A 27,309-nucleotide genomic window follows, 5' to 3' on the forward strand; every position below is an offset into this window, starting at 1 on the left:
CAATACAAGTTTTCATGTCCATTGAAGCCATAAATCCATCATAACAGAGACAGCGATACTCCCCTGGAATATTAGTGCATTGCCCACCATCGCAGATATCTGGACTGTTTTCACATTCATCGATATCTGGAAAGAAAGGGAAAAGCAGATAATAATTCTGTCAGTCTGGTACAGATGGGCTAAAAGCACGCCGTGTTCAAACGGGCCGAGAGGCGGGATGCTGGAACTTTTAAGGTGTTAGAACGTACCTGCACAGGTCCTGACGTCTGGCATCAGAGCGTAGCCATCGCTGCAGCTACATTCATAGCTGCCCTCCGAGTTCCTGCAACGGGTGTCGCAGCCTCCGTTCATTATCATACACTCATCGATGTCTGCGGGAACAGCACCAGTAGCAGTGAGTCTACTTTCAAAAGAAAAGACATCTTCTCCTGACATTTTACTTAGCAGACGGAACACTTTATTAGTGGTGATTCTGCGTTTTTATGCTTTCCCAGCTGTCTCTGACTTATATTTTGTTCAACGTTCTCTCTTTCAACTGCATTTTAATCTGTGGGAGCAAGTGGCTACTTTTAGCTGTTGTGTTTGTTCCTGTGTATTACTAGGGATGTAAAAAGAGGTGCATGTGGAAAGGAAAGAAAAGTCCTGAGAAACTTAGGTTTCATTAAAGCTTGAAATGTAGCACAAATCTATATTTTGGGGAAAAAAAAAAAAAAGAAACAACAAATAAAAAACCTCTGTTCTTCTTACCAATGTGATGACAATGACATAATTCAGTATTATAGTGAAGGATTTAAGAGATGTACACAAACAGGAAAAAAGTGAAAGAGAAACTACCACTACACACGGCTATTCTTGCTTGAGCAATATTTTCTGGTTGTTAGCTCGAGTCTCTGATTTTAATGAAGGAGTACAACTGTAATATTTTTTTCTCAAAGTATTCTCCAGAGTTCAGTACAGCAACAATCTTTTTTATACCTTCTTTATATTTATAGGGTAAAAGAAGGGTCCACAATAGTTCCTAACAGGAGGTGAGAAGATGGCCCAGCTCAGTTTCAAAAGGAAGTTATGAAATTAAATGAAACCAAATGCAGATGGAACAACATATGCTGAAGCACAAATACACAGGTGAAGGTGTACAGCACTTGCCTACACAGCCTTGTCTGTCAGGAGTGGCCTGGTACCCAGAGTTACAGGAGCACTGGTATGTTCCAACCATGTTCACACACTTGCCATTTCTGCAGAGACTGTCACTTAATGAGCACTCATTTACATCTGGAGAAGAATAATTCATATCAGTTACTTGCTACTCAGAATGCAGACTCTAACAGCACAAATGTAAACTGTTGGTTTTCAGGCTTTTTCATTTTCTCTCTTGTTCTCAGCGTGTTCTAGTTCAATGTATGAAGCTCTGTACAGTATGTTTAAGCTAGAGTCCAAAGGTTTATCTTTTTCTGGTCTATAAGCATTAACTGTACAGTCTACTGTGATTAAACCTAACTATGGTTTAACCTAACTATGGTTTAACCTAACTCATGAAGCAACTGTGTATCAAATGCAGAAATCAAAGAGATAATACGCATTACAATTTTTGCAGTTTTTTCACCATTTTGATGAAAAAATTCATTTCAATAAGGGACAGTACATTTTACTGGCTGTAGGAATTAAGTTTACTTTGTGCTTCTATGTCTTTTACTTGAAAGCTGACAACATGAGTGGTACAGTCCTTTGAATTGCTAAATGATCCCCAAGAGGCCTGGTAAAATATTCCACTGTGAATTCAACAGCACTAAGGGCAACAAAGTGTTTACAGGATTTGTTATAAGCTTTTAATTTGAAGATACTCATATAAAAGAGGAGCATAAATTTGTGTAAGATAATTCCTGAGAGCTTATCCTTTCCAGAGACAAGAAATTTTCATGGCACAAATGACCACACTTCTTACAAAGCTGTCCACTATGATTCTGAATTGAAACTCACCTATGCATTCCTCACGTGATGGTGACAGCTCATGTCCCAAAGGACAGTCACACTTAAAACTCCCTTCAGTGTTCACGCATGTGCCACCTCTACACAGCAGAGGGTTACGTTCACATTCATCAATATCTGCAAAGAAATCATGATAAATATAACATCATTACTAAGCAGCAACAAAGATAAAATAAATTCTCAGTGTCTTTTAAGTAATAAAATCTGGAGGTCAGAAATAGAAGGATTGTTTCACTGAAGCAGAGCTGCTTCTTTCTTCATACTGCATAACAGGGCAAACAAAACCATATACACGATTATCTCTAAAAATGTGTATTTTTCCTCTCAAGAGAACCTGACTTTCATCATGCAATATTAAGTATGCTAGGAGACATGGGACATAAGAAAAGACAGCAACTGTTTGCATGGTTGCCATCCAGAACAACATATTAATGAGATAAAATATTAAAAAAAGTGCTTCTTAATCCAACCGGACACACACTTGTGTATGCACTGAAAGTTTTGTCTGTGGATGCCATTAATGGGAATGTGTGTGTAAACTTTTAAGTAAATGGCTGTTCAGTTTGGTAACTCCTACATATGTCATTGTGTGGCTGAGACATATGCTTGCTACAGCTTGTAATGGCAAACTGAATATTCGACTCACAAACCTGATAAAAACAGCTAACGTGTAGACAGATGTGGACGGAAATAAACGATGACCAAATGATGCTCAAGGTGCAGGATGCACACACATTTTTGAATTCCCAGGAAGTGTTATGGCTACCTGTCCTCAAAACGAGAGACTTTTATTCAGGCAGGTAGACTAATGTTACCTTTCATTAGCCTGAGAATATAGGCAAGGTATCATTAGGGTTTGCACGTTATTCACAAGCAGAGAAACTGATTATAGAATTAACATCTCTTCTGTTACAATTTCTGCTTAAATAGTCCTCACAGCTCCACAATGTTTTCACTGAACATTGCGTCCTCCCTTTCTTAGTTCCCGCAGAAGGCTCTCAGGAAGAAACTTCTCTTATTTCCTCACTCTTACTTATGTGACACCTTGTTTTCCTGCCTCTCTTACACATAATGTACGTCCACCATACAGTACTGATTGTCTGCACTTGTACTCTTTCTCTCATGAAGGCTCGTCAACTTTCAGTTTAGCTTCTTTGTTCTGTTCATCTGTGATTAAGGCAATGATTTTTTTGCTGATTTTTGGAGGCTAAAAGCGTAACAATTTGCAGGAAATCAAGTAAAGATGACAAGAGGCCTGCATGGCCTCTTGGAACACAAGCGCATAAGGGGCATAGGGTCACTTACTTCAGTTCATTTATGAGCACAAGAGCTCCTGACAAAACTCAAACACAAAAAGGAAGCATAGAGGACTCAAAACGCAGGGACAAGGGATGGAGGATAAATATACAGGCAATAACTGAGTGTGTAGGGATGGGGTTAGGAAAGCCCAATCCACCAGGAATCGATCCTGGCAAGTGATGTGGAGGGTTTAGACAGCAGCAGCAAAAAGATAAGGAGAAACGTGGGAAGAGAACTGCCAACAAAGGACATGGAAAAGACCCCTAAGTGCAGAGAGGGAGATGGCCAGTGCAATTCTGAAGCCTCTCCAGACAATCCTTAAAAGGTCATGGAAATTAGGCAAAGATCAGGGTAGGAGGAGAGAAAATATCAATTCAGTCTTCAAAAAGGGCAAGGAGGAAGATCCATTCAGCCTCATCAAGATGGAAATCTCAGATTTTTCATTTTCAGTATATATTTCATGATACATTCCATGAAGTATTCCACAACACTAACTTAAGATTTTTTTAAGGTGGTTAGTAACTTTTGTTGTCTCCATATCTATTATCAAAACTTCAGGTAGATTAAACAAATGTGATTTTTCAGGAAACGGTCTCACAATCTCTTGAATCCTAGAAGAATCACACTACTTGTGCTATTCCAACCTTCTATCCTGAGTTTACCAAATGTTTGTATACCTCATTAGATATTTTTAAACTACATGAATGAATAGTTCCTTCCATTCTAACATTTCTATACCAAAACATGTAAAAATAATTAGCAAAAAGAATAAGCAAAGCACACGCACAGTTCAGTTATCTGTGCAGTAAATGGTGGATCTGTCTCATTTTTTCAAGAAGTCACAATAACAACATGTACGAAGGGCTCAGTGGAGCAGAGCTGGCACAGCCCAGAGTACAGTCAGGCTTTGTACAGTGAATGGGCAGACTCAAGGTCACCCTAGCAACACTTACCCATACAGTTCTTCATCATCATAAATCCACTTTCGTACCCATCAAAGCACTCACACTCAAAGGTTCCAGGAGTGTTGACACAAGTACCACTTCCACATAAGTCTGGCGAGATCCGGCACTCATCAATATCTATTTTATAGTAACGGAGAGGTAGAAAAATCAAACAGGTTATCTTGCTTTCCACAAAATTGAACACTTGGGTGTTATAAATTAAACCTACAGAAATTATACAGAAGCATAGAATGCTTTGGCTTGGAGGGGACCTTGAAGATCTGGTTCCATTCCTTCTGCCATGGGCAAGGGACACCTCCCACTAGACTGGGTTGCACAAGGGCCCACCCAACATAGTCTTGAACACCTCTAGTGATGAAGCATCCACAATTTTCTTCTGCAAACTGTTTCAGCGTCTCACCACCCTCATAAGAAAGAACTTCTTCCTTACATCTCATCTAAATCTACCCTCTCCCACTTTGAAAACAATACCCCTCATCCTGTCACTACAAGCCCTTGCAAAAAGTCCCTCCTCAGCTTTCTTGTAGGCCCACTTGAGACTGGGGCAGGCTGCAGTATGGTCTCCCTGAAGGCTTCTTTTCTCAAGGCTGAACAACTCCAACTCTCTCAGCCTGTCTTCATAGGACAGGTGTTCTGGCTCTCTGATAATCTTTATGGCCCTCCTCCGGACGAGCTCCTACAGGTCCATGCCCCCCTTCTGTTGGGGTTTCCAGAACTGGATGCAGTACTCCAGGTGGGTTCTCACAGGAGCAGAGTAGAAGGGGAGAATCACCTCCCTCGACCTGCTGGTCACTCATCTTTTGATGCAGCCCAGGACATGACTGCCTTTCTGGACTGCACTCGCACGTTGTTGGCTTGCGTTGAGCTTTTCATCAGACAGTACCCCCGAGTCTTTCTCCTCATGACTACATATATATAGTATGTATATATAAATATACTTCTGTGTGTATATATATACACACACATAGGTATGTGACTATATATAGCATGCACATACCATATATATAACATATGTATATGACTCTCTACATGTACATATACTACATACAGTATAGAAGTGAACATAGAAAAATTAAATTCATTTAACATTTTAAGTAATATCTGATTATGTGAAACAGTTTGTGAAAGATTCATATTCAACGGCTTCAGAGCTCTCAACCATAGATTAAAGCATGTAACAAGTAAGCTTCCATTAAGTGTAATTAAGGTTAGATTTCCAAGGAAATTACTAACTGTAACAAATTCTGAGTTGTTATTATTATAGAGGTACCAAGTGACTCCATGGCTACAGTGCCATTCATATTAAATTGGTTATTATGAAGACATTTATCCAGTAATGGTATTATAAGCTTATACACACCCTTTCCATTAGGAATTAAAGCAGCTCCTTTGGCAGCTACATTTACAGTTCACTGGTTATCTTATTAGTTAAGTCTGAATGAAACTTATTGTAGAAAAATACAGGAGGTTTGGTATAAGGTAAGAAAAGAAGGAAGAGCTCTTTGAGAGACACAGTGGTACTGAAGCAGGAAGCTCAAGATTAATTCGTAATGTGGATATGATCCAGTGAAATAGGTCAGTGTTGGAGGAGATAGCTTGTTTACTGTCTCCTCACATCTCTCCAGACTTCTCTCTTCCTTACTCTACTGCCCATCCAGTGTTTTTTGGGTGAACTAGGATTCAATGCCTTTGTTTCATGTTCTGTACCTTCAGCTTCATCTACTGCTGTGTCATTAATTTTTGCATATTAAGAAATCATTCAATTTTTGCAGGGAATAAAAATTACAGAATTTCTGAAACATTGAAGACGTTAGTCTAGGATAGGGAATAGGACTGGTTCTGTCATCTGAGTTGTCCAGGGAGCAAGGAATCAGAGAACAGCATCAACTTGCTTGCAGCAAGTTGGTGAGCTGGGCAGCAGAACCATCTGTGTACATGGTTCAGGAAAACTAAGCAAGTATAAGCTTAACTAAAGAAAGTGCTACAGATTTTAAACAGTTCTTTTTTCACCACAATGAAGAGTCTCTTTTGGTTCTGTGTCACTCCCAGTTTTCTGCTCTGTGAAGGTAGTTCAGTCCTCACACACAGATGTGTGGAGGTGTTGGAGGGTAACCTGTGTCGTGGACCTGGGATATTACAAAATATCTAGCCTCCCACAGGCTTTATAAAATACTTTGTTGCTAATTTAAAACAAAAAAAAGAGTCTTCCATTCATTAAAACTTGGTCATCCACAGCTGCTCAGTAGATTATTTTAACCACAACAAACTTTCAAAACAGAACCCAAAAAGCCTTTGTGGGGAGAGATTTTCTGACCTATTAGTTTAGAAGGAGCGTTTGTTAAATGCATTTCTCATCAAAGCAATCACTATAAACACAAGGAAATCACCAGCTAGGGCAACACTAACATCCAGAACAACTGAAGTTGGCCTCACTTAACATGCCTTACCACCCACACTTTGCATTACTCATGCTCACTCGTAGACACCTGTGTGGCGTAACAAAACCTCCTTCATTTCAGCACACAGCCACCCACAATGCAGGCGTCCAGGTTCTCATAACCAGAGAACTATCAAGCTTATCTTCGGCTTCTTTTTTTCCAAGCAGTAAAAAGTGAAATATTAAACTTTTAAATGAAACACATCTCTTCTTGAGTTAACGTTACACTGACATCAGAATTGCAGAGGTGCCTGTGTGTGTGCTTGGCTAACCAATCTGAATGAAAATTAGCTTGCAGTAGAGTCTATCAGTTCATTTGGTAATAAAATAACCAGAGAATAAGGAATATAATTAAGTTAATTGGTATGATAAAACACTGAACTTGGCTTCACTGGTGATCCCTATTGATTTGTCAGGTTCTACTGATAAGAGTATGACCTGAGCATCTTTAACACCAACTTTAAAAAAATCCTAATGTACATGTACAAGAACAGCATTACATTTCCTAAAGAATCGCTTTCTGAAAGGGAAGCTTAAGGCAGCTGGTCATTCTGTCCACAGATTAAGCTCTTAGAAACAGAAGGAAATAAATGGACTTAAGTTTCCAGCTTGCAAGTAATGCAACAAGTGCAAGTTCCTTTAAAATGCCCCAGGGATGTGGTAGAATCCCCAACACTGGATGTTTTCAAGATGGACAGGGTGCTAGCTAATATCTCGTCTGGGCTCCCTTTCCCACAAACGCTTGGACCAGATGACTTCTGCGGTCCCTTTCAACTTGAACAATTCTATGATTCTAGGAAACGGTGGGGAAAATGCAGGACTTACCTGTACAGTTTCTTTCCTCCATATCTAAAGTAAACCCACTGTTACATCTACATTTGAAGCTTCCAATCGTGTTTCTGCATTTACCATTCATGCACATACCAGAGAACACTTTACATTCATTGATATCTATGAAATAAAAACAAAAGAGGATTCTTAAACACAAATATATGTAATTAATGGTAATTTCTTGTTCCTTCTTATCAATTTTATTTGGCATAAAAGGCATGGTTTGGGTTGCAGGCGATTGAAGGGATGGCCTCTTCCTACACAGGCTAGAAGAATGCAAACTTGAAACCGAGGAGGCAAGCAGAAGATGTTGTTGGAGAAACAACTGGAGACCCATTCGTGGAAGGCTGAACTCCCACGTCCAGCGAGGAACTCCTGAGGGACTGCCACCTGTGGAGGACCTATGTTAGGGCAGACACCCCTGAGGGATCACAGCTTGTGGAAGACACAGGGCAGGGATACCCCTGAGAGACAGCAGCTATGGGTGACCCTGCCAGGGCAGGGACATGCCTGAGGGACTGCAGCCTACAGGTGACCCAAGCAGGGCCGAAGCATCTTGAGAGACAGTGGCCCATGGAGGATGCATGCTGGGGCAGAGACACTTCTGAGGGATTGTGACCCACATGAAACCCTTGTTGAGGGAGACCCCTGAGGGACCATGACCTGTGGTGATCCATGCTGGGGCAGGGACCTTCTCCACAGACTTCAGTACATGAGTGGCCCACACTGAGGCTGGGACATCGTGAAGGAGTGTGGGCTGTAGACTGCCCGTGCTGGAACAGGAACACCCCCAAGGGTTTCTGTCCCATGAAGGACATGCCAGGGCACAGGAAACGAGTAAGAAGGGAGGAGTGGTAAAAGACCAAGCAACAAGAGGTAACAAAGAGAACCTGCTGCAATGCCCACAAGGCCCAGTGCTGCCAACTGTCCCATCTATGGGACTAGGGGGTCTGGACACCAGGAAGGGTGGAGGCAAGGTGCTAGGCTGAAGCTGAGCTTGGAAGCAGGGGAGCAAAGATGTTTCCCTACCTGTTGAATTGTTTATGCTTTCTTTGCTGCTCAGTACCCAAACCAGTAATAATGAATTGTGTTAATCAGTAATCAACTAAACTCAGTGAAATTCCCTGAGGTGAGACTCTTCTGCCTCTGACGCCAATATGTGTATTGTGCTCTATTTTGCTTTCTAACACAACGAATATTCATGGTGCTCCTGAGCCCATTTTTAAAAGATGTAACTATTACCTGGCTGATTGTTTTGTTTTAAAATTGAGAATACCAAAGTGGTTTTTGGAGCTCAGCTTAGAAAAGGGTAATTTTTCTTTATAGAGTATTAGTGTTTCACCTCTTCTAAATGTGTTTTGCTGGATAACACAGGCTGTTAGAATATCCTGGACAGGGTAAACAGAGGTTTTCCATGTGTCAGCCTCTCTCATGCACCACACCACCCCCACCAAAAGCATTTACAAACTTGAATGAGCTTTCCTTGTGTTCTAAAACAGAATCCAAACAACAGCAGAAAGAAGGAGCAAAACCTCACAAGAATCTTGAGGGTGGACAAGATTTTAATATTGTTAAATAAGTAAGAGTTTATTATTTCTAGTTAAATAAATGTTACTAAAAATAAACAATGATCCTATTATTAAATTCCTTATTTGTTTAATAAATCACCACTGAATATTGAGAGCTTTGACTGAGAACTGTAACTCCTGAACATCAGAGTTTATCTACCTTGAAACAGAGGTCCAGCCTGTTAAAGCTTTCTCAAACAACATATTTCTAGACAAATGATTCAGAGTACATCCTTTTAAAAGTAAATAGCAAAATATTTCCAGATCACCTCAGCTTCTGCACGCAGAAACTTACAGTTTTTCTTCTCAGATCTCAGTCACCTAAAGCGTAAGCATCTAAGCACCTTTACAAAACAGTACTTTAAAAAAAGTGCACATTTTCTGTCATGCTCATAACTTAGATCTCCCTTCAGTCCCATCAAAGTAATTTCTTTTTTCTCCTTACCAAATTCAAATTTTGTACCTTTTCCTTCTAGGCTCCTTTAACATTCTTGAACATGATGCAAGCAGAGAGTTTCCCACCTCTAAGGTCAGCTCTTTCAGGCAAACATCTTTATAGCATCTGTCATCTCAAGGACATAACACACACAAACCCTGGCATTTTCTTAGAATATTCACCCAGGTGTACCTATTATTCACTTCATATCCAGGAATGGGCCTTACCTTTGTAAAATGGCCTGCCAGTTAGAGTATCTCCCCTGCTCGAAAACCCAGGACCTCTTGGGCACAGAGTCTCATATTCCTTGGTACCAAGCTTAGGACACTCTTCACAGTCAGAGCCCCAGGCAGCCCCCACAGCACAGCAGCAGGCATCCATACGAAACTTGCCAGGCACAGGCTGAATGCACTCATCTTCATCCCATTTCAGGTAGCACTGCTCCGTGCGAATATCTGCTCATTTTACAACAACAAATGGGAATTTTACTTTTTCCTAAAGTTCTCTGTTTTTCAGAAGCAGCTATTCTAAAGCACAAGTACATGTGAGGCTCAGTTTCTGGGAGACATTTCTTGTCAAGACACTACAGTTCTTCAGTGTTTAACCATTTGAAGTTGCTAATATTGTGCTACAGTGGATCTCTCTTGTACCATACAAAAGCACAACCATTTCTTTTGTTGTCTCCCAATATCAAGATATATCCATTATGCTAACATGATTGTGCTTTTTAGGTTTCTATGTGTATTTGATAAAACAGAGGCATGTATGTATCAGGTATTCTCATTTACAAACTGACCTGCATTCATGGCAAAAAAAAATCCTACCTATGTTTATACTATTGAATTAATTTAGTAATACAAGGGATACAGAAAAAAAAAATAAATTGCTGGCTGTTGTTAGGCTTACTTTAACACCACTTAGCAGGAGAAAACAACAACGTGTACAGAACAAAAAATTAATCATGGTTATACTTAAGGGTTCCATTTGCAGAAAAGCAGGTCAACCAAAAGATAGATCAACCAAGTGTATAGGCAAAATCTGTGCCTGTATACCCAACTGTCAGGAAAAGTACCACACGCTGGTCTGTACACAGAAAAAAAATCAGATTTGCTGTATCTCACAGTAAAAATAACAACAGTAACCTATTTGAAAGCACCAGTATATTCCATGTTTCTCACCTATTTGTATCTCAGTAAAGAAAAATAGTTTAAGATTTTTAGAAAAAAAATAGTATTTGTTAAAATATAAAATTGATATAAAAAATGGGCTGTTAAGTCTCTACAGGCTAATTTCTACAATATAATAGAAATTCTATTCCCAAATGAAAAAAAAAAAAAACTGGCAAGTACTACCAATAATGGGAAATGTATCAATCACAGCAGTGCTAGAGTAGATGTCTGTTATACTATCCAGAAGTTTATTGGTAGCTTAATGCTTTCCAGGAAAACAGCTATTTTGAGTGTGTATGGAAGATCACAACGACACACTGTATCTGATAAAATAACTTCTGGACATACTTGAGAGCCTCCTGACAGCATTAAAATGGACTGGAGGTCAAGCATTTAAGTGCAGATGATATAGCAGATTCCAAGTTAGGGTTTAGTAAATCTAACAGAACTCTTAAATGCTTAGCAGAAAAAGCTTTGGAGAAAATGCAAGATCTAAAAATAACACAGAGCTGTTTTCCATACAAGCCTTTCAAAGCTGTGCAGGTTTACAATATAAATTTACCCTGTGCACATCTGAAGTAAAACAATTTAGAAAGAGGTATAAGAAACAGAAATTATTCAAAGAATACTCATGGCTTCCTGTAAACTATTCTACATCAAGATTACATTTATTTTCATTTCTAGAGATTCAGCTAATAAAAATTTGTTTGCGCTAGAATCACTGTAGTGCATCCGGCAGGAAATAAATGTATTTCAGAAATACATGGAATAGTACACAGTGCAAAGAGGATGGCACGCACCTTGTAATATAAAAGGATATTTTTTCATTAAAATAATAAAAGGGAACATAGAATCGTCCTGTGATTCTACAGTTCTATAGGATGTTTCGGGTTGGAAGAGACCTTTAAAAGCCATCTAGTCCAATGCCCCTACAGTAGGCAGGGACATCTTTAATTAGATCACATTCCTCATAGCTTCATCCAATCTGACCTGGAAAGTTTCCAGGGATGTGGTGCCTAACATGTCTCTGGGCAACTTGTTCTAGCATTTCACCACCCTCAACATAAATAATTTCTTCCTTATATCTAGTCTAAATCTACCTTCTTTTAGCTTAAAAACTTTACCCCTTGTCCTTACAACAAGCTGTGCTAGAAAGACTGTCCTCATCTTCCTTACAGGTCCCCGTTAAGTATCAAAAGGCTGCAGTAATGTCTCCTTGGAGCCTTCTCTTCTCCATGCTGAACAACCCCAACACTCTCAGCCTGTACTCACAGGAGAGGTACTCCAGCCTTCTGATCATTTTTGTGGCCCTCCTCTGGACCTACTCCAGCAGGTCCACGTCCTTCTTGTGCTGGGGGCTCCAGAGCTGGACACAGTACTCAGGTGGGGCCTCACCAGGGCAGAGTAGAGCGGCAGGATCACCTCCCTTTGACCTGCTGGCCACACTTTTGATGTGGCCCAGCATACAGTTATCCCCCTGGGCTGCAAAACCACATCATCAGCTCTCATCCAGATTTTTATCTACCAGTACCCCTTAGTCCTTCTCCTCAGAACTGCTCTCGATCCTTTCATCTCCCTTCATGTATAGTCCTGTCAACTGGTAAGAAAAATTAATATGGATTCCAGAATCTATTCTTAACATCTAGTACCCTGGCTTTATATTTGTTCATCTCTGATCATTGATTTCAAAAGCTGCATATTAATAACAATACACTTGTTACATGATACTACTGTTTTCTTGACTTTAGAGGGCTTCATTATCTTCTGTTCTTGAAGTTTTTCCTAGAGAAATGCATGTCTTCACAGATATCATGTTTTGTGAGTAAAGATACTAATCTGTACAAAGACAGTGTCTTACTTTTTCTATATCCATTTTGATTACTCTCAGACAGTGTATTTGTGCTACAAGGTAGTATCTAAGTTTCACAAAATTACTAGATAGCAATAAAGAGCACCGTTCACACTGCACTAAAAGCTGTTAGCTGACCAACTGATTTCTTACCTTCTGGCTCCCACCAACTCAAGACATTTCTGTTCCTGAACAGGAGCCAGAGTAAAGGCAGCACTCTATTAATTACACTGTGGGAAAACCAAGTTGTAACACAGACATTCACGTTACCCCAGAGGATTAACAGCTCTTCCCTCTGCTGGCACATGCATTTGATATCTAAGCAGGTGTGAACTAAAATGCACACTTAAACTACTTGCAGAGGAATTCAGAAACAAACTAAACATCCTTTCACGCTCCTTTAAGAATAATTTCAGACAACACTTGGACACAGCTGAAAAGGTGGCAGAGTTGAGTGTGCTCTCACCTAAACACACTCGCCCTGTTCCATCCAGTGTCAGTCCTTCGGGGCACTCGCAGTGGAACGAGCCTCTGCTGTTAACGCATCGCCCATTGGGACAAACCCCCGGGAAAACATCACACTCATTCACATCTGTTGGGGAAACAAAGAGCAGGGTTACGCGATAGCTCAAGGGAGGCAGCTACAGCTTTATTGAATTTAAGCTACATGAAAGTGAGAGGTTTTAATCCATACTGTATTAGGGTCTGAAAACTGCTCTGAACAAGCATCTGGCTCAGTTTCAAGGGACTCTTGTAAGATCTTCGAGTCTTAGGGCACCAAGAAGCCACATTCTCTTCTCTAAGACAAGATGATGTATATGGTAGAGAAAAGAAAAACTAAAGGAATTAAATGGAAGTAGCAGTTGCATTCTTTGTATCATTTTGACATTCTGCAACGGTGTTAACGCAACACTTCCCAACAGACAGTAAATGCTTGCAAAGGCATTAATCTAATCATTATAATTATGACCAAAGCCAACAACATAATAAATCCTCTATTATATTATTTTCAGAGGGGAAAAAGTGACATCTTGAGTAAGAAGAAAAAGCTTCACCTTCACAGGCAACACCCTTCACTCTGGCAAATCCTCTTGAGCAAGCTGTGTCTGGAAACAAGCCATAAAGATATTTCATTGCTTTAGAATAACATAAATGTAGGAGCAAATAATTTAAAAATACATGTATCTTAAGAATTCTCTAATAATTTGACTGTATAAGGTGGTGAGTGCTTTAGCCTCAATCAAAAAAAGTACTGACTCATGCATGTTACTTAAAACAAGTGAATAGTTGAGGAAATTAAATAGTAGAGAATTACAGAATGCTCAACATCTAGTCATATCAATCTCTGCACTCAGATGTAACTAAAAGGTAAATTTCCTGTAAAGCTGCCTGAAGATTTAACACTTTAGTGATGGCAGTTCTTAGTAAAGGTTTTTGTTTTCCACTGCAGCTTAATAAAGAATATGAGCAATGACATTTTAGGGTATGCACATAAAATGCAGTGTGATGTAGTGATATGAAAGCTTGCTGAAATTTAACTAGTTAGGAAATTAAATGCCAAATATACACAGTCTGAGCTAATTATCTCTCAATTGCTTAGTTTTTTATTAATTATATCAATCTAACTTGGCCGTGCTGCTTCCTGCAGCCCAAACCTTTGCGTGATGCTGCACTGTACAGTTAAGAGCTCTACTGGATGTTGTTTGCACCATGCCTGTTAGCAGGTTTACCTGTACCCGCAGTTATTGTTCCAGCCAGAAATGAAAAGCTGAACCATCCAGACACTGTCTCAGCCACAACTGGGATTATTCAAACCTTATGGGGACAACGCAGCACGGTATTTTTTCCACAAACTAAAGTACACAGCTAGCATTACTGCTTCCAGATTCTGCACCTAGCCTTGTAATCTAATAGTAGCACTACTCTGCAACCAGCAATTGTACATGAACTATGTGTTTGAAAACAGCTGTAAGAAGTGTTAACAGCCCACAATATAAAAAGCCCTGAAGATTTTAATCAGATATTTGACCTTGTTATTGTAGTCCTTACTTCCCTACCCCAATGCACAGTCCCTTTGGAAATGAAACATATGTAATTATTAAAAATTTATTGACATGTTATTTCAATGTTATTAGAATGATCTTTGATGATGGCAATTACAAGTGATGCTGAATAGGACAACTTCATTTAATAGGATTTTTGTGTTGTCTGTTTTCTATATAGAAAGTTATAAGAATCTATCTAGTGGTACTGCTTTTCTTCTTCCAAAAGATGCAGGATATGAGAGCATACCTAGCTCACATCGCTCACATGGGCTGCCCCAAGCTGCTCCTAAAGTAGCACAACATTCAGATTTCAGTGTAGCACCATTGATGTTGACTTCACAGCGACTGTCTTGGATGTTAAGCCAGCAAGTCCCCTTCAGGCTATCTGCAGCAGAATAGAAAACAATATGGAATTGTCACAGCATAAAGAGCTGCCATGCCATGCTCATGCCATCAGTAGACAGAGTACCAAGGGAGCACACAGGGTCTGTTTTAAAATAAAACTTTACATAGGAGTAATTTTTTACACATTTTAGTTTAGAAGTGGTGGAAACAAATAGCACTATCAGTAAAAGTGAGCAACAGAGCACATTGGCTGAGGCATGTTGCAGTCCAGGTCCTACAGCTAGCAGAGGTCTTCCAGATACTACAGTGATTTTATTTATTTTATCTAGTGACTTTCTAGTCTAAAACACACGAGTTACAACAAAATCAGAAGTCACAACCTGGGACTCCCCTTCCAGGTGATTAACTGGAACCAGCTGGTTATGAAATACAGGTGCACTTGTATCTCTCTCACTTGGTGAACCTTCCAAGTTGTCAGGAAGCAAAAAAAAAAAAAAAAAAAGATAAAATCGTGGGGGATAGAGGTGTGCTACATTCTTTTAGGGGTCTGCTTCCACTGGTGCATTAGCTATGCTTTGAACGTGGATGGCTGTTAGGTCAGACTCCGTGCTCTGTTACTGAGGGCTCACCCCCAGGCACACACAGCTCCACAGCCACAAATTCAATTGTCAGGTTGGGAACCCAGACCAGCTCAGGGCAAACCAATTCCAGTAAGTGCCCAGCCATGTCAGGCAGCATCTCCTGACTGCTGCCCAGGCTTTATAGCCATTGAGCAGAGGGGAGATCTTCAGCCACAAATGTTGCCTCTGCTGCCTGAAACACACTGAAATTCTATTTTAGGTATCCAAAACTCTGAGTCTTAAAAATTATGCTTTCAGTGCCCAAGCCATTTTTTTAAAATGTCAGATCCTAAATCAGCTATGCACTTTAAAAGCTGTATCTACAGTACCTTTGCTCAGTATGTTTACAATTTTATACTCAAATGGTACAAAATTTCTCGAAGCAGACAATTGTGGTCAGATAGTAAAAGCAGTTTGTAAAAATATAACCCAGACTGGGACATCAGCCTGGGTGCAGACTGAATGCATATGCATACTCAAGAGTTCAAAGCTAAGCAAGTGGCTCAGATGAATTTAATAAGATGACACATGAAAGCAGAACAGGATTTCTTTTGAAAACTTACATGTATTACATGTACAAAAAGCCAGACCATCTACTAGGTGGTGCTGGTCAGTATTACTGACTTCTCATGTTTAGGAGCAATGTGTTTAAGATAGAAAAAAAAAAGCTGGAATAATTCTAACAACTTCAACTTCTCTGGAAAATTACCATAAGATTATGTAATATAGATCACAGAGAGCACAATCCTTCTTTGGCCACAGTAACAGGAACAAAAGTGGCCCAAGAATGTGGCTGGAATTAGTCCTACAAACTAGGCAATACACTTCATTAACAGTTATGTGTAAAACAGTTGTTTTATTTAGGTTACTGTTAGTTTCAAACACGTGGGGCAGAATACCACACTTATGCAAGTGCACAAACTGATGAGGGGTACTAACTGATGCAGCTTGATCAGCCTTTAGCTAACAGTCAAGATCTGGGTCCACATAACAAGTCCAAAGATGAAACCTAGATAGTCATTACTCAGGTCACCTCTTAGCTAGTCACGGGATGGGCATGTCCTTGGCCATCATATGTCCCAACTTCAGAGACCAATACAGGGAGAGGGAATATAGCTTCTTTAGCTGCTCTTCTGTGCCATACCTAGCTTGCTGATCATGTCTTGATGTCTCTGCTTTACGCTACCAGAATGTAAATGTTTCCATTGATTTAGTCACTAGAACTTTCTTGAAGCTAATATTATTTTAGTAGCTCAATTTAAAGGATGGAAAAATCAAACTAATATCTCAAAAATTGTTTAAACTATACAAATTAGCAGGTGACACTCCTCACCTCAGCTGCATCTCTGTTATCCTGCCAAAGCCTGCTTATATTTTATAGGTTATAATTTAATTTCCTTTATTTTATATAATCTCTCTTGTCCAGCAGAAATCTACAATGGGCAGTGACTGACACATTTGCTTTGGTTCAAAAGCTATCATCCAACATGAAAGCATATTCAAAAAGCACAAATGGCAGTATCTCTACTGTATAATCAGTTTCCAAGATAGCGATGCAACACTTGTACCACTAACAGATGTATTTGAAAAACAGTTCTAATTTTCTCTCCTAAGAGTGCTGCCTCAATATTGCAAACACTGTCAGTGTGAAGACAAAATAAATGCAAGATACATCAACATTTTTGCTGAATGTTTTCACTCTAAGTGCTGAACTAATTACCCTCATCTGCTGGAGGTTTGAGCTTAAATTTAAAAGCAAATTTTGTGACTTGAATTCTGACTATAATTTGAGGAAGTAATTTTTCCTCTGTCCAGGAAAGCTGAAGGGAACAAAAGAAAAGGCTCACATCTATAGCTCAATTTTTATAGGTAATATGGATGCAAATGCCTCAAGACACCTGGTTTTTCAACCCTGAGGCTGAACAGACTGAGCAAAGGACCCAGAGGAACTGTCAAGAGTGAAGCCTTCTGTCCAAAAACTGAGTAAAGAACATGCATCAGCCATAGAACTTCTCCATGTAAGATCAGTCTAATATACTATACATAACCTGAATTTACAAGACAGTGAAGATCAGCAATAAGACCAAGCAGCAATGAACACAGAGGAGGAATCCACTAAAAAAACCTAGAGCAAATATATTCAATACACAAGTCTTTCACTGCAGTGGTAATGGGAAAACCAACTTGCTCTATTGTAGATATTTAAAACGCATGCTTTTCAGACAGTAAACTACCTAAACTTCCAAACTCTTACTCACTTTTCAATATAATCCAGTCTCCCCTCTTCACATCACTTCCAATTCCAATGGAAATTTTGCCAAGGTAGAAAATCATGCAGCTGGGTTCAAACAGCAGAAAACTGTATGACTCAGATTAGCTACACTCATGACCCTTCTGTTCTAACATATTCTCATCTGTACTATAGAAAATTTTTCCTGAGACAGTTTTGGTCAACGTGAGAAATTAATGATTAGGATCATAGTATATAGGTGGCTCCCGTTCTTCACTTTTTATCTGACTGGTCAGGGTTTTTTGTTGTTGTTTTTATGTTTTACATTTCTTGTCACTAGTATTCAGGTCAAATGAGGCCTCACACTGTAAACATTCCAAAGGAAAGCATTTGCAAAGTAAATTCAGAACACTGACAACTAGGATCTTAGTGAACCTGTAGCACTGTAGGATGTGAGAACAAGATTAAAAATAAGCATTACAAAAAACACACAGGTTAGTGTCGTCATATGAAGAAATTAGCACAATATAAAAAAGAACACAATCAGTACTAAACACTACTGGCCAGTGACACTACAACAAAATCTAAGAGAAGGCTTAGGGACAGAATTAACATTCACTTAAAAAAATCCATCAAGGCATAGAAAGACTCCATCATTAAATGGAAACTTGAGTCTTTGTATTCAATTTCCTATCTTGAAGAAAATCTTGGCAAGGCAAGAAAGTTTAACGAAGAATTCCAGACAAATCCATTTTATAATAAAAGGAACATTTAAAATTAACATCATCCAGTTATTAATGACACTAACTCAATTTATCCCTCATATACTACAATGACTTCAATTATGCTACACAAATAAGATGAAACAATGCCAGCTTGTGATCACCTAACAAGTACAGATGTCTCCAATCCTCTGAGTTTTCTTGAAAATGCAAGAAAAAAAATTATATTAATAGCTTCCAAAGGTAATGCCAATCACATCTTGCAGACAACTGTTGCTGCTAGCTCAAATACAATCTCTGCAGTGCTCTGCTGTTTTTCAGTGCAACAGAATCCTTCAAGGATGCTAATATTATATAAACATATATAAAAAAAATATATTTCGTGTGTGTATATATATAAAACCAAGACGATACTCGTGTCTGCTCCAGGGGCAGGGATCATGACAAACTCAGATCTGTCTTATTCACCCTTCCCGACTTCCTACAAAAGAGGTAAAGTATGAGAATGTTCTGGAATGCAAAAGTCATTAGCATTTCCTTACAGCCAGGAATGTCAGTCTTCATAGTTTATGAAGAATGTCCTGAACTGTAGAAGCCACCTGCTTTCCTATCACTATTTGAGTAGATGTTCTGCCACTTTTATTTGCTTTCTTGTGTCAGTTTTAAAAGTGGCTGAAGAACCAGGTGGGTATTTCTACTTTATAGTTTCTCAGCTGCCAGACCAATCACTTAGATAATTCCTACTAATAACATGACATCCCCACTCTCTGCCACCAAGCAATACCTGCATTTCACAACTTTCAGCATAGTTTGGATCTCCTTAAGAATTATGTTTCACTCAGTTTGTTCCTGCTTCCTTGGAAGCAATGAAATTACTATGTGTTTGTTTGGTCTAACCTACAGAACTAGACGTAATCTGCTATCATGGAGAAATTACCCAAGTATATTACTTTTTTGTTCAATTAATCAATACGCTCAATGTTTTTCAAGTCAGAAAGAACAATGGAAAATAACAGAAGGAAATACCCACCAACACATATCAGTCCTGTAGAATCCAGCTTGCTGCCAGGGGAACATTCACAACTGAAAGATCCAAGATTATTCCTGCAAGCACCATTGACACATGGGTTGCTTTCACATTCATTTATATCTATAATCCAGAAACAAAAGACACTGTTAGAACAACTATGTGCTTCTGAAAAATATTATACATATACATACATATATATACACACAGTATATATGCTCCTGGGGACCACGATTTGCCAAGATCTCCTGGTATACTTGCCCCTGGCACCCAACATGACATTCCAAAGATACAGAGACAGGCAGGTAGGACGTATGTGCATGTGTACAGGAGCACGTGCTTTGAAAGCGTTAATGGCTCTTTTCTACAAAGACAGCAATTTCCAACAGCTTGGACTATACAGTTTTCCAGCATCATTTGCAACTGTCCTGCGAGAAAACAAAACTTTTTTTCTCAGAATGCAATGGATTCCCAGCCACAATATACAGTGCACAAACAAAGGAATTATTGTTTCTGTTATTTATGGCTCCACAAGGCTTTGAAAGATTTAAGAAAACCCTGTTAGAAGCAGAGTATTAGAACGCTGGCTGCAACTCTGTAGTTCTGGAAAGCATTGAAGAAATAGGAGTTGAAACTGGAATATTGAAAATGTTACTTCCCTCTAGCCCTAACTCCTGTTTTTACCCCTGTGAGCTTTTTAAGCCTGTTTATGTCTAAGAATTGGACCCCTGTAGATAGTATTATTTGCTGATTTTTTTAAAAAGTGAAATCAGTTTTGAGATTAAAATAATACTAGCAAACTCTTTCAAAGAACAATTGCAGACTCACGTTCACCATTTCTTCCTGCACTCAGCCAATTTTATGTTATGATTTGGGTCTTGAATCAAGCGATACATTCTAATTCAACCAGACAGTTCATTTGGAGGGCCAGAAGTACAACTGCTTAGTACTTGCTTTTGTTTGCTACTAGTGCTTGAGGAATAATGTCATATCTGTAAACTAAAATAGTCTGATTTAAATTAATTATAAATTAATGCATGATCTATTAAAGCAATGGTTCTTCCTCTAGAGATGTATGCTTTCATGATTTTATGGGCTCACAGAAAGGAATATGTCTAAAATATTCATCAAATTATGTATATATTATCTAAAAAAAAGGAAAGGAAAAAAAAAAGAGATGGGAACAGGACAGAAATCAGTAAACTCAGAAAACTGTGACCTCTCTTCTCATGTCAAAAGAAAGCACTTAATTTAAAAGCCAAATTTCACAGTCCCTTTACTTAATGGAACTACCTGCAAAGAGCAAACAGGGTTTGTCCTTGAACATCAGTAAGTTTTTGAATAGTGACAGAGCTTTACATTTGTTCAGTCTACTCTTAAACTTATGGATTGTTCAGCTTACATTAATCATAAACGAATGCAGAGATATAAAATCTAGGAGGTACTGGGCCAAGACAGTGTGTCAAATAATTCTCTGTATAGAAATGCTCTTGGAGAAAGATACACTTTTTCTTCCTTTCCAACTGCTATCTTGCTTTCAGCAGCTTGTTTAGCTTTTAAAAAAATTATAAAACTTGACAAGACAGGACAAATTAACTAAATTTAAGCTATAGATAGTTTGTCCTTGACAAAGGCATCAAATCTTCACTGTTGCTTAAAGCCCAAGCACAAAGGGACATCCGTTGAAGCTGACTCGTAGTAAAGTAAGGAAGGAAATGGTTCATTACACAACAGGTAGAGAAATTGGAGATTCTTGCTCTAGGATGCTGAAAGCCTGCATTAATCAATGTCAGTCTGGACAAGTTAATGAAAGATAAATTCACTGAGGCCTGTATCATGTAAAGATCCTACTTCTGGTGTCAGAAGTCCCTAGACCACAACTGTTGTGGATTCAGAGTATTCTTTGAAAGTAATGTTGTATAGTTGCTCTGTTGTGGGTCAGAGAAGTCTTTGATCAGTCTGCATTTACGTCTTTGCTTTTATGAAAATATGAATCTCTGTCCATTCAGATGCAAGCTGCTGCTTTTACCTAAGATGCAACTTCAAAAAAGTTCCCATGAGTGACCAGACATAATCTATGTCACAGAAACTTTCGGGCTTTTGGACACTAAAAATAGTGTCCACAGAGTACATACAAAATGAGACTTAGAACCTGGCTACATCTGAGCACATTTTCGAAGTAAAGAGGCACCATCCTGATGCAAAAACTACTCAAGAAATTTCAAACTGCAACAGCAAAGAGAAGCTTTCAAAGAAAAGACTGCAAGGTTTGCACACTTGTCAATGAAGAAGTCAACGTTTTCCTGGAAATAAACAAAAAGTTTTGTCTGAATTTTTTAAAGACAAAATTAAAATCTAGTCTGACTTAGACACCCAGAGAAAAGCATTATAGGTGAAGTGCTTGAAGCCTGCTGAAGATAATTATAGCTGAAACCAGGTGATTTTCATGTAAAGTGTCACATGGATTTAACAGCTGACAGCTAAACACACTGAGGTCTGCACACACACAACCCATGTGGCAAGAAAAACATCATAGTAAGCAGATAGTTGCCACTATCCAACCAACACTTCAGTCACATCCAGAATATTAAAAAAAAAAGCATGTAACTTAAAATGCTTCACATTTATGGATGTAATATCAGGTTATCATGCCTATCTGTAATTATCTCTGATACACAGCAAGCTAGGTTTACAATCAGTTTTCTTCTAGGAAAACACATCCTGTCTTTAGAGTTTTCAGAATTAACAAGAAACCCAAAACTAACAAAAAATAGTTGAGACCCACACCTGGAAATCAGTGTCCCTCAAACTACAAGTAAGTAAATAGAGATGGAGGGGTCAAAGCTTCTAGAGTTCAACACTGTATGAAGAGTGAAGAAGTTCCTTTGATTTCATGGGCCATGTTCTTCATTCTCTGCCCAAAGACAGTAAAGGGAGAGAAAGGACTCAAACTGAACATACAGGTGAGCAAAAACAGGGAAGAACAGAAAGGTCAAACACAATTGTCAGAAACAAGCACTTTCTAGACTCAAAGGACTGCTTGTCCATTTCAAGCCAAAGTCAGATGATTCAGTCTAAATCCTCACTCAAAGTTTGCATCAAACATGTTCCTTGCTAAAGGAACTTACTCCATCTGCCAGTTGCTGCTGTCCACAGGGGACTTTCCCTTTCACCCTCCCTCCACCCTTTTTCTCATAGTTTCAGTTTCTACCATTCTCATGTGCCAGTGTCAGCCTCTCACTAATCTCACAAACAAAGCATCACTTTCAGCATTCTAGGATGAGAATGGCAGAAGCTGGTTTCCAAGATCAGGGTCAAGACAAGATTTATCATGGACCCAGAGTCTTCCTCATTTCATTTTGCCCTGATGTAGGTGAAGGAATACTCATCCCATTTCTATCTGTAGAGTAGATATAGGAGAGAACAGCTTTCACTGAGGATTAGGGCATATATATCTGGGGACATTAAATTCTGGTTGCTTCTAAAATGATCTTGCAGCTATGCTGTAGGTTTCTAACCCCCTAAAAACCAGTTTGTTACTTTTTGCATTTGACATGCTTCAGCACTATACTAGGAAAAAAATAAAAAAAAAAGTCCCCCAAAACCCCCAAGCAGCAGAAAACAAATGCAAAGATATAGTACTTGTCAATATTAACAGGTTTATGATGTTGCATTGACTACTCCCCAAACCAGCATTCAGGAAAAAAAAAAATTCAAGGATGAGTGCACTTCAGCATTAGTGCTCTGCTGAATCAGGTGGAAAAGTATCATACACACAATGAAAACAAGTTTCAAAAACTTGTTTTCATACACCTTCTTATAATAATCTGAAAGGGTAATTTTAACAAAAGTGAGGAAGAAACAAAACTGATTTGAATTCTGTTTTATATTTTAAAGCAAAAGCCACTATGTAAAAAAAAATTATCATTTTTTTTGGTTTTTTTTAAACATTTTTTTTTAAGTGACTGTATGTTGTATGCATTTTCAGAGAAACAAAAATGGAAACAGTCTACTGTACATTCCTGGAGACGAACTTCTAAGCACATCTGGTTTACATTTAACTAGTTATGTCACTGGAAACACAATCTAAATCACAGATCTTGTAAAAATCTCAAGTTTCTCAGACTCTGGAGCCTCAAATAACTCACTCGCTCCCCACAAACAAACTGACAAAAAATTTCAGTTGATATATAAATGAAAACAGTGAAGGCTTTTCTTGTTTACCAAGAGTTACTGATGAGAATATTACAGTAATTAAAGATATACTGGTGAGTGATATGCACCAGAGCATTTTCGGGGCACAACACAAAGGTTCGGGCTGTAGCAGCCGAGCTGTTCCAGCTAAATTTAAGCATCGATCTAGCTATGAGACTCAAGATAAAACGGATAGATCCTTCATGACTTATGTATGTTAATGTAGATAATATTGAAAGAAACTGAAAATCCTTCAGATATTGCTGTACAGACAATAAGTAGTAGTATTTCAGGGTGATTACACTATGTTCAGAAAGGAAATATTCTTACAAATCTAAAGTTTTAGTTAATTGTTGTTTTTTTTTTTATTTTTTCCCAAATGAGAAACCAGGAATTTTTTCTTCCATTAAAATATGTTTGCAGCATTCATGCCCAACCACAAGCTCGCTGCTCAGAGTTCAGACATACAGGATTATGAAACACAGCCAAGGGAAACAGCCACTTGTATTCTGTGAAGATGGCAAAAACACCTGCCTTTTCAGTAACAAGCTGAACCTGATCATCACCACGAGGAGGAGATGAGACAGGGATGTATCTACCCTTCTCTAGAATCTTTTGCAACATCAAATACTGCTCTTCATTAGTCCTTGCAGGACTCCCAGTAGAAATACTGCTAACTTGTACAAATGCCTATACTTTTATGAATATCTAAATAAAAAGTTAAAAAAAGATAACATGAGTAAAAGTATTAATAAAAATATCACCACACAGAAATCCAAACAGCCTTGCTTAATGAGCTTGAACTAACATCTCAGTAATTATTCTTTCACAATAGCTGTAATTTACATAACAACCTGCTTAAATAAGGTATTGAGTGCATTTTCTACCTCATGCTTATGTTGGTTCAGGTTGTGAAATATCTCAGTTCCTGTATTACTAGATGACTGTCAGGGGCACTGTAACATGTTAGTTTAAATAAATGACACTGCTTCTTTATTCATTTTTTTAGAACTGATTCACAAACTGGTAATTTGGGTAATTCACCTAACTGCCTTAGACAAAACCTAAAAGTGCTTACCCTCCCCTGTAAATTGCACTAAGGTGCCATTATGAGGGGATATGCCTGCCATGATGGATTTCTGCTAGTATCTTCTCTTCATATACTTTCCTGTAAATTCTATTTTATTTTAACTGTAACTCTTGGATTTTTTTTTTTTAATACTGTTGTTTTGCAGTCAGTATCAGCTGGCAATGCTATCTAAAGAAGCCATGCCCTCCTCAATGAACCATTTATTTAAATGAACTAGTAAATTAATTTCCACTCGAGAATATCTCTCGCTCATGCTCTTGTCAACTTACACCCTCCTGACAAAAATACTAAGGGATTCCCAGATTTGTTTCACCATATCACGATCCCTGAACTTCTAGCACAAGAGATAACACACTGTAATGATGATAACAATGTTCCGAAGAGAGAAAAGACCACTTTTTTCCTAAGGCTGTGGTGGCTCAGTGAACTACGGAACTAATCTTTGTTGTGCTCAAATCCTTATTTTGAGTCTCTATTTTAATATTACTATTACAGCTTTTCTGATTTTCTATATTAATATTACTATTACAGCTTGTGTTTCTTAAGAACACATTAAGGGCACACAGTAAGCTATTTTCACAGCTAGAAATATTGCAGTGCACAGAAACTAAACATGTAGACAGACCCGGAAGAATAAATTTCTCCTGAACGTTGTGGACAGATGCTAGGCATTGAAACAAATGAGCAGAGAAAGCACTATAAATCCATGGGTTGTATGATACAAGAAAAGCCCTACTCTGAATAAGTGCTAATAATTTGTACCATACAAAGGGAGAGAAGAAAATTTAACTTTTAAAAGTGACCTCTGAAACATGTATGTGACAAAACATAAAGGAACAGAATTTCCTTTGAATAGAAGGGGTAAAGAGGTGAATAATTTGATACTGCCAGAATTTAAGCCATTTCATGACATGTTCTGAATGTAAACACATGTTGATTTTCCGAACAGTTGGAGACATTCAAAATACTACTGCCCCCCCATGCTGCTTGCTTTCACTCCTCTGCTGAGAAGCAGCGAAAAGCACGAGTGATCCTCACCTGCTTTCAGTGCACAGCTGGCCTGTTCAGCATATGCTGCTAATGAAATGGTGCAAATTAACCTGACTGAATTTACACTGCATGAATGGTTTACAGAGTGCTTCTACTTTCCTTTTTATATGCTTGTTTAGCTGCATGACAGTAATTTACACCTTATCACTAATAACATGCAGTTGAGGACAATAATGTCTTCGACTGTTTCAGAGAAATCTGAATGATGACATTGGTTCACGTAATAGGTATAATAAAACAAAAGCTTACAGCTTCCCTGTCACTCACTCCAATGACAGACTATTTACCAGAAAAACTTTCTGATGACAACAAATACAGAGATTTACAGCTCCTGGAACCAAATAAAAAATAATGCAGAAAACCAGCAAAGTTCTACTACTCTGAATAATTAAAAATTAAGACAAAAGCTAATGCTTCTATTTGGACTTCTTCTGTACAGCCTTGCTTAGTTTTATTTTAATAATTAAAACTTGTTAGTTTCTGCTATGTAACCTTCTCATTGCTCTAACATCTCTGCTCACTAGTAATATAAGAAAACGATTTTGATTATACTGTAAAGGATCATTTTAGTGTCGCCAGGCAGTAATATACATAATCTGGAAATCAAACATCACGTAAAGCATACCAGGCACCAGAATTTGACCTAGAATTAACTATTGCTACAAACTGAAGGAAGAAAAGAAAGAAGAGACTCTGTGATCAAAAGAGATGCATTTCCCTAAATGATAAGACTAGATGTGCCTGCTCCATGGTCAAAGTCTGGAATATATTCCCCTTTATTCCAGCTTAAAAATGTTTTATCTAAGGAAAGAAAAATATTTTCATATAAAAATGAACCTAATACTTTGAAAGAATCTCAATGGCAAGATCCATCAAACTAAAAAGTACTGCAGAGAAATTACAAGAGAAATACGCTGGTTTATGCAGTATCTTAGTTCTGTCTTTTCCTCTGGTATTCATCACCACTGGATCTTTTATGATTGTTTAGCTTTAATGTTATACAGTAAGCTATAAAATTAACACAACTTGCAGCTTTTTCACCTTCACACGTGTCTGTCTCGGTGCTGAACACATAACCCTTTGGACAAGTGCAGCTGTAACTTCCAGGGGTGTTTCGGCAGAGCCCGTTGTCACACAGCAGCCCATTCACTGAACATTCATCAATGTCTGCAAAGAGATGAGTTACACACACCAGTGAATGCAAACACCAAGAAATGCCTTCACCTCCACAAGTACCCCTGCTGCTTTGACAGCAACAATTAGGTTGCTGGACATGCAGTTTTCTTCAACAGTGGCTGAGCAAGGAAAAGTGCTAATTCTTAAGTTTCAAAGTCTAAAACATTTTCAGTCTTACTACCAAAAATTCTGTTCTGCTTTTAAAGTTTTTCATTAACAAACAGTAAAAAAAAAGTATTATTTTAAGACTAAAACTAAAACCCATATTTT

At 38.4% G+C, this 27,309-nt stretch overlaps 1 protein-coding gene across 1 annotated transcript; it reads right to left on the minus strand.

Moving 5' to 3' along the window:
* Positions 1 to 27,030, minus strand: LOC103781196 (fibrillin-2-like; the record flags this gene model as incomplete). The annotated part of the gene is made up of 12 exons (XM_008948899.1): positions 1 to 126; positions 249 to 371; positions 1,147 to 1,272; positions 1,978 to 2,103; positions 4,239 to 4,367; positions 7,513 to 7,638; positions 9,750 to 9,977; positions 13,007 to 13,132; positions 13,596 to 13,646; positions 14,833 to 14,970; positions 19,533 to 19,652; positions 26,905 to 27,030. Coding segments are annotated over 12 exons (1,545 nt in total), but the record flags the coding sequence as incomplete, so codon positions are not given.
* Positions 27,031 to 27,309: the final 279 nt, after the last annotated feature.

The sequence above is a fragment of the Merops nubicus genome, unplaced genomic scaffold (genome assembly GCF_000691845.1).
Source record: "Merops nubicus isolate BGI_N331 unplaced genomic scaffold, ASM69184v1 scaffold3331, whole genome shotgun sequence".
Taxonomy (NCBI): Eukaryota; Metazoa; Chordata; class Aves; order Coraciiformes; family Meropidae; genus Merops; species Merops nubicus.